A 13,357-nucleotide genomic window follows, 5' to 3' on the forward strand; every position below is an offset into this window, starting at 1 on the left:
TTTTTCGTGTCTTCTAGCTTGTATGAAGTGTAATAATTAATGAAGCAAATATGATCACTTAGAATCAGGTATCCAGTGACAACAACATGGGTTTTCATCTAACCATAGTTCTGTCGAGAATAGTCTTTTCTTTGAGGGCGAAAATTGTAAAAATATTTTAATGTATCATTTTTCCTCATTTTGCAGTGTCAGGCGACAGTGGTAGCATTTTTGGCGTCACTATTTGCCATTGCCATGGGAGTGATCCAAGGTCAACAGCCAGTAAGACTCGACCACAGTCTTCTTCTGACTGCATCTGCGCTCATTACGGCCTCCGTGGCCTCGCTAGTTCTAGGAGCTGTGATGTCCGTAATAATAATTTCCTCTAAGAAACTTAGTATCAATCCCGACAACGTATCTATTCCGATAGCCGCTTCACTGGGCGACATCACAACGCTTGCGTTACTTGCTGGTTCTGGAGATGTACTCTATACTGGAGCTAGTTAGTATGATTAAATATACTTTTTCTATTATTTCACCAATTTAATAATATGATGGTCAAAGTGCATATGATCAGATTTTAAATCTATGATCGCACTTTTTTTGAACATCCTTCTCACGTATGACATACTTTGTGTATCATTTACTCGGGGGGAAATTGGTAGTATGGTTCCATGGTATGAAAACGCACAGTAAGTTTCAAAAGTATTTTATTGCTTCCTTATTTCACAGAAAGATGACAAACAAGTAAGAATAGTAGAAAGCATGCAATTCTATATAAATAACCATTATACAAAACTCTTCTGTGAATATTTTAATTTGGATGGTGTCTATTCAAGACCGACAAGGAAATCCAAACGCTTAATTTGCAAGAAAGGTTCGAGATCAGGAAAACATGGAGTTTTACGTATATTTAACACCATGTCACACGACATCATGGCACAATCAGCCATAATCTATACATAAACAACTATCACCGCATCTGTAGATAAAAAGTGTGATATATTAGTATTTTATATATTTGCTTAGTATGGAGTTTCAGTGAATGAGACAAACAAACAGGCAGTTTTCGTTAAGTTAGTAAATGATGCGACTGTACAATGAACGTAAATCGTGCAACAATTTATATATTTAAAAAAATCCTGGACAAACCAACCAGCAAAGAAATGGGCCGCTTCAAGTTTGGACAGTGCAGGGCATAATATTTCTTAATGCGGGAGATAGTTCAAGCTTTACTATGGCACTAGCAAAATGAAATACAAATGTCTCACAGGCACATTACCAAGCGTTTCCTCCAGCGCAGTTTGAGTAAATGGGATAAGAGCGGAAGAAATGGCCAGAGTTTGCAGCTGCATTTAATTATTATTAATGGCATAAACTTATGTTCCCCAAAATAACGTAGTAGGCAATTTTAAGAAGATCCTAAACTGAAGTTGATTCAAGAACTACTTCGTGCCCTTCGAGCCACAAGTCAACTCCAAGGCGATCCAAAAAATATATTAGTCTTAGAACGGAAGTACCGGAAACTTATGGAAGCGTTTTCAGAGCGAGGAAAATTAAAGGCACAGAATCCCTGACGATTATAAACAACCAGTCAAGCAACTGAAATTTATTAAGAACATTTTTACACGAAAATTTTAACAGCTGACGGCATGTCATGACATCTGATCTGGGTACAAAACGTGATTTAGGTCTTAAGTTCAGATGAAAATTTGAATTATTTAAACAAAAACATGAAAGCTGGGCATTTTCATATTCGTGACCTTCAACCAAGTGACTTCTATTCAAATTGCAAGTGTGTCGACTACGATGAAAAAGGCAAAGGAAAGGACTTGAAATACTGGGGCTGTTATTTTTTAAGATGTAATCTAATCGATGTGTTTACCATAAATTTATGAACATTAGGAAAGATTATTATACTTGTGATTTCGCCTGAGAACCACTCTAGCTAAGCACAAGCCTAGGACCACCGCACCAAGGATTGTTCTGACATGATAGCCAACCTAAGCGCGCTTCCATCTTTCCGAAAATCAAACTGAGGAGACTGACATTTGATGTGTTTGCCCCAATCCTAGATTACTTAATAAGTGTTTTAAAACACAACAGAATTGCCTAGGATAATACAGTGTAACGGATATTACTTTTGTGGCATTGGTTAAGCGCTTGAAAAAGATAAGGAGATTTCGATAATTAACTGGAAAGCAATTATTTCAATCAATCTCTTCATACCTAAATTTTTACCATCTGTGTTTCCACCTCCCTGTGATCCCACTTCAACTTTCATTTGGCTTTTTAGGAGATGTACTTCGTGACTTTCTAATCCGTTTTTTGTAATAATTGTTGCACTGGGTCGTTCCAGACGTGATCACTCTTCGATGTTCAAGCGAGCTTGTTTCGATGCTGTCTGTGTAATTAACGGTGATTGATAACAATGGAGGAACAACTTTTGAAATTCGCTAACCTTAGCGTTGGTCCTCTTGTAAAGAGGCTGTCGACTTTGGGCTTTTCCGTTATATTTTCTGTAAAATATCGCCCGATATCTCTACAGTAAACGGTCCCGACAGAAAACTTTTAAGGAAGTCATGTTCAACTTTTTGTTTGTAGGATGGTTCACTAACAGTTAGAGCGGCGCATGAAATATTTTATAAAAAAGTGCCCATTCTAAAAACTTATTGAACACCTCATTAACTAGTTGACCTTCTTCAATTCGTTCTACCCAATAATGATTACTTATTATGTATTTGAAGCAGCGCCTCTTGTCCAAACTGATTCCAGGATAATAGAGGACAACCCTACTGTAAGGACGCCTACTTTCGACGCCAAAACTAAAAGGTAACAGGTAGACGCACCCAGCTTCTAACGGGTTATTTACCTATATTATAAACCTAAAACTAGATACGTGATTCTCGATCTATCTACGAATAATTTTTTGAGCTTGAAAACAGCTCCTACCGGAGGGAACTGCTTAACAGACTACACGGCTGCCCCGTGAAATTATACAGGATAAGTGCTCAACAGAGAAAAAATAGGGTTACATTTTAGTATAATATAAAACAGCTAGCTAAGGTTGATCTTCTTTCCTAAATGACAAAGGATTGCTTGACAGATTTGCTTGGCTGTCTTCACTAAACGAACAAAGTAATCAAATGTGTGCAGGGCGAAGTTTGCGAGCTGTTCCGTAGGTTGTCTCACTGAATTGCCCCTAGGGGGCAAAAGCTGTCGCCGAGAGGCTTGTTCATAGTTGCCACGGCCCACACGAATTTGCGGTTCTCATTTTTGTCTTCATTGCTCAAAAGGTGTAGTCGAACGGCCAAAGCAGGCACGGGGCGAAGCCCGCGGCTCTCGAGCGACAAAACTAAAATTCGAAACTTATCTGTTTATAGTACAAAGCAAACGTGGCATTTCGAACCCAGTCGTTTGCTTTTCAAATTTTACTACCGTATCGTCCGACAGAACCGCAGCGCATGCTTGTTACGACTTTCTGTTGTTAAAATCGGTTCAGTAGTGGCACTAGACTGATCGATTATTTGTACGCAGACTGTCAAACGATACATCAGTAAAGGATGTTCTCAGAGCACGTTGTTGTAGGTGGGGAGGAAAATACTAAAATCAAGTGAATAGGGCGAAGACTGGTCACAGAAGAGGGACAACTGAGAAGTAAACACCAAGAAACATTTTAAAAGAGCTACAGCAAAGGCTACTTATCTACTTAAATCATTGTAATTTAATTCCCCGAGCATGTTGGAAGTGATCATAGGTTCAATGTATCGGAGGTATCATATATGTTTTGAGTTCTCTTTATTTAATCTACTTTACTCCAGTACCTTGTCAAATGCGTCTTTTTTTTACATTTTTGCAGTCAATGCAGACATCAATATTTTCCAAATAATACGATGCCTGCATGCTCTTTTTTTTTCGTTGATTTCCAATGACCTTATGGCAAGTCCGCTCCTGTTGTTATTATCACAAGGTTTAAACATAATTAATAACTAAAACCAATTCGATATCTATTTATGCAGGTCAACTATTAGAGGCCTGGTTGTACTATTTCTTGATACACTACAGTGAATCTCCGCTTTCATTTCGCACAGAAATCAAATGCAGTGTTTGTTCAGTTGCCTGAACATGCTTTTGAGACCATACTTAAGAGCAATATAAAGTATGTGTTTTTAGATGTTCGTGGTAGACACACCAGCCTGTTTTCGGTACTTCGTATCTCTGCCTGATGGTGGTTACACAACTAAAATAAGCACTGAGAGCATCGGCATAGGAAAGACAGCTAAACATTTTAGACATGCTTACATTATAAACGTCAAATATTTACGTCAAAAAATTGGAATGCGTAGCTTACGAAGGTCCGAGTTTTGATGAATTCAAGAACAATTAACAACTTTGTACAAATTTACGTGACTTTCTTGCAAAAACTATCAAGCAATTTTACCCCTCTTTCTGACTCAGCTGTGCGTAGAATCGAAAGAAACCGTGGGATTGAAAAGTAAAAGGCAAAAACCAATAAAAAATTTAAAAGACCGATCTAGAAACAAACAAAGGTTTATTTGAACACCGTACATCACTTCGTCAGCAAAATCTTCAGATATTATTTTGGAAACAAATTTAATATAATATTAATCCTCTGATTTAAAAAATATTGCTGTCTATTCAGATCCTTCTCATGTATTTCACAATCTGGGATGAAGACTACAACAGTGTGTAATATCACAGTGCGTTCATGATTAATGACTACTGATGGTCAAGGTCAACGAGTTGATAGAGACTTAACAAAACTTTCGTAAGGGCATGTAGAGCAAAAAAAAAATAACTCAGAATAGACAGAGCTAATTTAGTAAGTCATTATATCAATAACTAGAGAGGAAGCAAACAAAACCGCAATAAACAGAGAGTATGAGGCATTTGAGTAAATCTCGAGATTTATGTGTGTGCAAATACAGTTTTGTTTGCCGTCTGGGTAATTCCGACATAAGGTGACAGTCGTAAGGGCACGCGGCACGCACAAGCATCAGTTGATAATAAATTAAAGACGACTAAGGCATTTTTTTCTAATGTCCCTTAGAGTAACGGACACTAATTATAGTTGTTACTATTCTCGACTAATGCTTTCTAGATTTCTTATTGCCGGAGAAAAACGCTCAAACACTAAGCAAAATAAGCATAAAAAAGCATATTTTTCTTCTTCATACAGTACAAGACAATGCTGCGAAATCACATAATAGATTTATAAGTGGAAGAAAAATTTACCGCTCAATTCTCAGAAAATGTTGCCCATTTGTCAAATCAGAACAATCTGACTTCATGGTTGCTAGCAAGAAAATCATTTACAAGCGTATCCGATTTACAAGTTTTGGAAAAATTAAAAGAGAATAAAGTTTAGTGTATATCGCGCCGAATGAGTTACAGTTCGCCTATTAAGCGTTCCATATTGGACTGTGAGGATTGCGACAGCAAAGGTTGTTTGGATAAAGTTAAAATTGTTGGTATCTTAACATTTGTCGCTTACGAGTGGTTACATAAAAATAGATCAAGAAAAACTAGGTGAGTTGAGTTTTTAGATTTAGGTAGATTAAGCAAAACTGGTAAGATTAGCGGGAATAACATGATCCGCGTATTGAAAGGGTGGTATGGTTGAATGTAGCCATAACAGTAATTCTTTAACCGAGCTTAATAGTTTTATCAGTTATCCAGTACCGTTGGCCGGAACTCCAACAGATGCTTCAAGTAAAAGTACCACTAACCCTTTTCTACGTCGACGAATTGACTGGCAACGTTGCTAGCCAATCCTCTATTTTCAGGGCAAGATCGAGAATGCAGTGTTTCGGGCGGTAAGTAGCTATATGTAAACCTCATCGATTTGCCTTTACAAGCGGTAACCTTCAAAAAGATTCGATGTGGCATCTCTTTGAAAGAACTTAATTTGTAAGGCAAGAGGGACACATTGAGAAGTTACTTCTAATTATAGTGCTACTAGCCTTGAATTAAGGTTACGACGGGTCGCTTGGATTTAATACACTGTTAAACCGTTATTAGAGAATTTGTCGAAAAAAACCATCTCATTACCGAACTCTTTGATAGCCATTTAATCGATGAATTAGTATTCGGCACTGCAAAATATAATCGCATTCGCAATATGCCTTCGAATCATACCTAGACGAAAAGCGCTCTGGTCTCAAAACCATCCGCGATGCTTTGTGGAAGCGAGGTGATAGGTTCGAATTGAAACACATTATTTATTTATTGATGAAATGATTGTTGATGAAGCGACAGAAAAGTATCAGAGCGGATCCCAGTGCTAAAGGAGTCATATATATTAGTGTTATGCGAATACTACAGTTACAAACTTTTCTAAACTTTCAGTTAAACTCTTTCTGACAAGCTGACGGAGTAGTTAATAAACAATATCAGAATTCTAGTCAAAATTATAACTTAATGCAAATCGTGTAACTCATGTTCGGTGATGCGAAGATCACTAAATCTTGGGTTCCAAAGACAGATACAATGTTCGAACTAATAGACTATACAGGAGGAAGATTTCCGAATTCTCCGGAGTAGAACGCGCGCCTCCTGCGAACGCAGACATTTACATGGACACATTGGACATCTAATTTGTTGTGTAATTTATGCATGTATGACACTGCTAAAGAAAATTTGCAACACGCATGAAGTGTTGTAGTTTTAGTTAGAATGCCAAAGAATATCTACTATTGTCACCTGTTCTTGGACCCAAATTTAAATCATTTCGAAGCAGTTAGAAGTACTACTCGATAAAATATATAGTTAATGGAACTAACCTCTAAATTTCAAGCTCCATTTGTATCAAACTTGGACCACTATTCTTTTTGTGAAACATTTTGAACATGTGCCGAACATTACGAACAGACTTATTATACCTCTTCAAATAAGTATTAACCATTTGTCAAAATTAAAGTCAAAATGGATGCAAATATTTTTTCATATTTTAAAACAATATTTGATCAATGACTTTCTGGCACATTTTTTGTAATACTATAATTCCATCGCTGTAAAACTTTTTGGCTTCGGACGAAAAATTGTAACATGTTTTGCATCAGTTCAGTGATTGATCTAAACTGATGCCACTCAAATGAAATAAATAGTAGCCTGATTGTGCAAGATCCGGGCTATGCGTTACAATTACCCATATAAATTTTTTTTCATTTTCGTTAGGTAGCTCAAGATGTATGTGGCATTGTCTTGATGGAAGACGACACCTTTTTCTGTTCACCGGTTCCGATAATTTTTTATTAGCTTGTTATGATCTTCTTAGCTGTTGACAGTAGAAGCCCAAATCAATGGCTTTGCCAGGCGACAGCAATTCGCAATAGACGATTGTTTGCCAATTCCACTGCATCACCACCTTATTTGATGTCAGTGTGAGCTCTGTCACATATTGTAGAGAATACTGTCTTTTACTTATACATTGTCGTTCATGTGATCTATTTTTCATTACATGCAATCAACCCTTTAAGAAACGGATCGATTTTGTTGTGTTTCTGTAAAATTTCGCAAGTAGAATTATGATCGAGTAAACTTTCTGCGTCAATTCGATTGAGAGCCAAATATCGAACATTTTTTCGTAGCTAGCTTTTTTCAAATGTTCTAAAACTGTTTGGCAGTAGATGTTTGGTTCCTTGATGGGTCACGGCTACTCACGTGTCAGCTTCGGAAAACTTTTGGAATAATTTCATAAACTTTTTCGCAACTGGTTGACTATTACGAGCAGTATCTTTCATGGCGAAATTTTCAGGACGAAAACGATATAACCATCTTCTTTCAATAGCGCGTCTTGACCATATGATGTTGAAGTTCCCCAAGGGTCCACCTTCTACGGATGCTGGCCTATGATGAGATTCGGCGATCAAAGGACCTCCTTATTAAGGTTGAAACGATTATTTACGTGGGAAATTCGCGGCGATTGTGCAAGCAAAGACTACTTTAGAGAAAAAGCCAGTCATGCGTTCAAACAGAGCTCGATATCGATTAAGGATTATTGACTGTGGCAAAGATAATAGTAATATTTTGGAGTTTTGCCTGGATTCTACTGAAAGCGCTTACCCACGCGATCAAATAATTGTCGATATGGGCGCAGCAAATGTCAGTGCCATTAGGGCGAACGAGGCCATATTGCTAGTTAGGACCATTTCCTGGGATCTAAAAGTTATACAAAGACGCATCCTGTGGGCTAGCCTGAAAGGGGACGTGATAATATGGCGAGAGAAACGGGACGCACTTACCAGATGCTCATCGGGGCGGCTGTGAGAGACATTATTCCTAATGTTGAGACTTAGACAACACGGCCCAGTAGAGAACTTGCCCACTATCTCACCCAGTTTCTTACAAGTGTTGGGTCAGTCTAAGGCTATCTTTACAGAATTAGCAAGACCTGTTCGTATTTTTCTTTACCCTTTTGCGCGATGGCTGGGGCAAGAGAGAGACTTAAGAAGGGGCGGTACTAAGCGGAAAGACACGTATTTTTGATTGTGCCTCACAACGGACGATAGGCCTGAAAGATAATCAAATGGCAATTTCTTCAGCCTTTATTATTGTTAAATGAAAAGCTGGGCTAGAAACGGCCAATCAAATCGAATAATAAAAAAGAGGATTAAAGGAAGAAGATGAGGCATGGTTGCGAGCGATCATTAGAGATTGAGCAGATAAAGGGTAAAGGTAGTGAATTCCCGCACGTACCTCGACTTAAGACCGGCAACATCTCACCGACAATCTACAGCATCAACGAAAGCGAAAAATTTGAAAATCGGTAGTTGTGATAGTCACCATCGAAAAACCGCAGAAGCTATTGTCAAACTGTTCTGTTTTTAGATCGTACCACTTACCTGTTACGGAATCTGAATTAAGCGAAAGAACCTACGAAACATGATTACTGATAAAGTTAAACTGAAAATCCTAATTTTCGCATTTATTACTCTTAACAGAATAACACGGAACCATCTATCAGCGTACCTGTTAACCGACATTTTATCGTTCGTGGCTGTAAAACGATATATTGATTTTTTGTGGAACAGAAGCATATTACACCTTTATAAACAGCAGCATATAATAACTACGAAATTGGGCAAAAATGCACAAAAGGAGTGATCGTATCATAGTTACTTCAGCCTACAATTTTCATTATATGCTAGGTGAGAGTTATTTTTGTCAATTTTGTGAAAACAGGTGTATACGTCTATTCAGGAAGTATAGCAGAATCCAATTAGTGAGTCAACACAGGAATTAGGCTAGCGAGCCATATTCAAGTAAACGCTTTAGGAATATTAGTATACTATTTAATTAATCTGCTACGTCAAGCAAGCGTGAAACAACTGTCGATAATATTTACCGATAATTATAGTAGAACGAAAAAAACTTTCTCTGCATTAATAGAAATGTACATATAACCTTGCCCACGGCACTGTCTCACTTGCGTCTTGCTCCGTATTAGAGCAGTGGCGTGCACTTTAATAGCTGTTTTTGCAATAAAATTCTCAAGTGCCGCCTTTTGAGCGTTTTGTGATGAGCTGGGTAGAAATTCTAGCGGGGAAAAACCGAACAATTAAAAAGTACATGGTAAACAACTACATGTAGTAATCGTTAGTAGTTAACGGTCGTGGCTATGTGCTTCAGACCGAATAACGGACTGAGAAATTTTGAACAGTATTACACGGTTCAAAAAAAATTCTGGAAGTTTGAGCTACATGAAAAAGAGTTGAGTTGTGTTGGGTCTAGAGCTCAGCGTTAGGCCGTGATAAACGTTTGTTTGTCATTTTAAACAATCAGGTCCTTTTCTACTGGTTTTAAAATAAGTATGATTAAAACTAAGTTGCTTTTTAAACAAAAAAAAAACAAAGCTTGCTTGAAAGCTTTTGCTAGTCGCTCTTTTTTTCCAAGTTGTTTCCAAGTTATAAGTTGAGCTATCTTAAGCAGAGCATCAGAAGATTTCGATAGCCCCAGCTAAATAAAATATGCCTACTGCTGGATTAAAATCTAAACCACCTTATATTTTTTGTTTGGATCCCCCTCCAAAGTGGGTCTTTCGTGTGGCAGAAACACAACATTTTCGACACAAGAGTCGAAAGTCACAGTGAAATATGTATCATTGTACAGACAGGGAAAAGCTTTTCAGGCTATATTAAATAAGCCATCTGATGGATACAATAAGGAAACTGAGCAACGAACAAAAATGCTGTATTATTATACACAGTGAAATATAAATAAATTCATATCATTACATTTTGAAATTAAATAATAACTCATTCGCAAAAGGAAGACACGTGGTTAAATCATGATTGTAACTGATTTGTTCTTAGCTCAACTCCCAGTCCTCGTAATGACGCGATTGTTCACCTATTTTTTTGACCCTGGTTGAGCAAAGCTCAAAGCGCCCCAGATTCTCTTATAGCCTGAATCGGGACATGTATGGATCTATGTCAGCTCTTTAGAGTTACGCGTTTCCATCAAATTCTTGGACGGAATCATGTAAATTATAGCCAAGTCTATATATTATGTTTTTCTTAAATTTACGTTGGTTAACTAAAATATGTTTCCTGTTCTAATTCTTCAGCCGATGTGCGTCTATACATATGCATTGTGATCTTCTTCACACTATTTGTTCCATTATGGGTTCAGATCGCCCGTGGAAACGTCTACACTCGAGACGTTATTGGCCCAGGATGGGTGCCGATTATCTCTGCCATGTTCATCTCCAGGTACAGTATCTTCTATCCAGAATGGTCTTTAATCCTTGAAGTGTTTAACTATATGCCGCTTCAACCTCATACACTCACTAATACCATTACAAAGAAAATGCGCATGTTGTTAAAGGGGCAGCGCTTTAATATGATTAAAGCATCTGAAATCAGGATGTCCTGTATACGTCGATAATGACATGTGACGAATTCACGACTTGAAATTTTTCAAGAAGTGCGGTAATAGCAAATGTGCTAAGCTTAGTTTAATTTTTTAAATGTGGTGCAAGGTGCTTAAAAATCGCTTTACGTATACTCGGAAGAAAAAAGGTTGTCGCGAAATAAGATCTATTAAAGATCTTCATATCATGGTAATACTGGAGTTGGATTATTATTTGAATATTATTATAGCCATATTATTTGAATAACTTCGTTCTCTTAAAACGTACTTTTACCTACATAGTTTGACACAATATTTCTTCTGTACATCTTCTTCTTCCAATATTTTCTCTTGTATAATATATATATATATATATATATATTATTTTTGGATAGAACCACATGTTTCAAAATTTATTTTTAAGAATGTACTATACCAGATGCCAAAAATTGGTTAGACGAGTCGCTAAGAAAAGTTTGCTGTCCCTTTGCTAATCTTTCCTATCCTTCTTTTTGGTCAAATTTACAAATAAAGCACGGAACGATTTAACCCGCCAAATTTCGGTTAGTCTTCTATAGAATTGCAAAATCCTTTAAGCTTCGTGTATCTCTGCCTGTATCTACCAAAGGATAACTCTACGCTAAATCAAAATACTAGTAAAAAAGTAATTAAAATTTATATAAACCAGAATAATAATAGTGGTCAAGCTCTAAGCAAGCTCACGTGAATAGGCCGTCATGTTACGGCGAGCCGACGGCATCTACTCTAAATACGTCAAAGCTTAATAGAAGCTCTCTGTGTGGATGTTTTGGAGCTTTCAATAAATGAGCACTTGATTGGTAACATTTAATTGTTCCCGTCGGTAGCTAATGACGATATGCCACTTGTTGGGGCATCCCGGATGGACCCCAAGGCTTTGAACGTATCACGTGTTGCGTTGATTGTTTACCTCTTCAGTGGCGTGTACCAAAATCATGGATCGACTTCTGCCAGACCTGCTTGGCCTTTTTCGTCTTCTGGTACGGTCTGATACTCCACCTCCATAGTTGATCAGAGCCATGTTGAAATAATCGGTGCATAGAACTTACAACAGCACGTACTAGTTATATGAGCAGCACAAAGGGTCTCATTTATACGACCAACGGCGCTCAACCATTGACTATACACGGCGTTACGCGAGAACTTCGCACGTGAGCTTCTGAAGACAAAATGCAGGACTGTGGAAAGTGTTACTTTAAAGTTTCAAATTAGAATATGAAGCATGAAAGAGTATCGGCTATAGGCTGGTGCCCTCTGCTTGCATTATTTCATTTTTATCTGAACCTGAAAAGACTTTTTCCTCATTTGCGTTTATTTTCGTCAGGATAAATGACAAAGATAATAAACGTAGATTCCAAGTAAAAGTTGCAGTGCAGCACCGGAAGTTTCCTATATGAGAAGCTACTGAGCTCTAACACTGTGGATAAAACAATTTATTATATAAAAGTTATGCATCTAGATTTTCGTTTGGAGTAGCTAGCACTTCGGTGTTTCGGATTCTGTTGAAACAAGAGACCACGCATTTCAATACATAACATAATAGATATTCGACACAGAGAAAGGGTTTTACGATATATTAGAGGTTTACGACGGCACTTGCTTCTGTTGGCATCTAATCTGGAAGAGACGGAAACGTACATATACCCGTATTTGAGGGCTCAGTTGGCGGTCAAGTCGATAAAATGGTTAAACGCTGGTCAATCGCAAGTACACGCCACTGTCATATTATATTTTGTAATATGCTTATATATAAGCATATATAATATATACGGTATAGTAAAAATACTAGGGTTGTATTAGGGTGCCTCTATCTCGCTCAAATAAAAAGACATTCTACGTATCAAAGCGGCATCTTTTCAGCCACAAAAATAGCTGGATGCGGAGATCTATCGATCGATTAAATATCGATCGAGATATTTAAAAAAACGGCAGAATGTTTGTCCATTACCTAGCGCCCGTTGCGGAGCGCTCCATCGTAAGTCACTCACGGAACTTCTGTACATACGGTGAAAAAGCTCGCACAGAAACGGACCCCGCTAGCGAGCCACAATTTGCTAATATTAATTCACGAGATAAAAGATAAAACAACAACAATATAACCGTGTCAAAAGCGCTTACAGACGCACTTTTAATACCGGGGAGGAGCTTCATGTATAATCGGTGAAAGCGGTTTTGTGATGCACAAGGTAAGCCTATAAACATAGGCTTTTTGCAATCAGGGCCCAAATAGAACTGCATCCATATTAATATATTTTGATATTAGATAACACATGTAAATTATTTAAGTTCTCGACAAATGCTTTTCACGCCGATACAATAGGGTGGAAGATTAAAAAAAACCATTTCAAAGAGATTACTCACAATGGGCTGCCTTAAAGAAACGAAAAAGGAATTGAGAGATTTAATCAAATCAAAAAAACAACAATGAGCAACATAAAATAAAAAGCAAATAATAGTAAAGGTCAAT

At 37.5% G+C, this 13,357-nt stretch overlaps 1 protein-coding gene across 1 annotated transcript in view; it reads left to right on the plus strand.

The window, feature by feature from the left end:
• Positions 1-13,357, plus strand: part of LOC111262026 (solute carrier family 41 member 1) — a 45,332-nt gene that overhangs the window by 22,495 nt on the left and 9,480 nt on the right. The window contains exons 4-5 of the mRNA XM_022835994.2: positions 187-481; positions 10,568-10,712. Of these exons, the coding sequence (XP_022691729.1) occupies positions 187-481; positions 10,568-10,712 (440 nt within the window). The remainder of the gene's footprint in view (positions 1-186; positions 482-10,567; positions 10,713-13,357) is intronic.

Source organism: Varroa jacobsoni, unplaced genomic scaffold (assembly GCF_002532875.2).
Source record: "Varroa jacobsoni isolate VJ856 unplaced genomic scaffold, vjacob_1.0 scaffold_622, whole genome shotgun sequence".
In the NCBI taxonomy this organism is placed as follows: domain Eukaryota; kingdom Metazoa; phylum Arthropoda; class Arachnida; order Mesostigmata; family Varroidae; genus Varroa; species Varroa jacobsoni.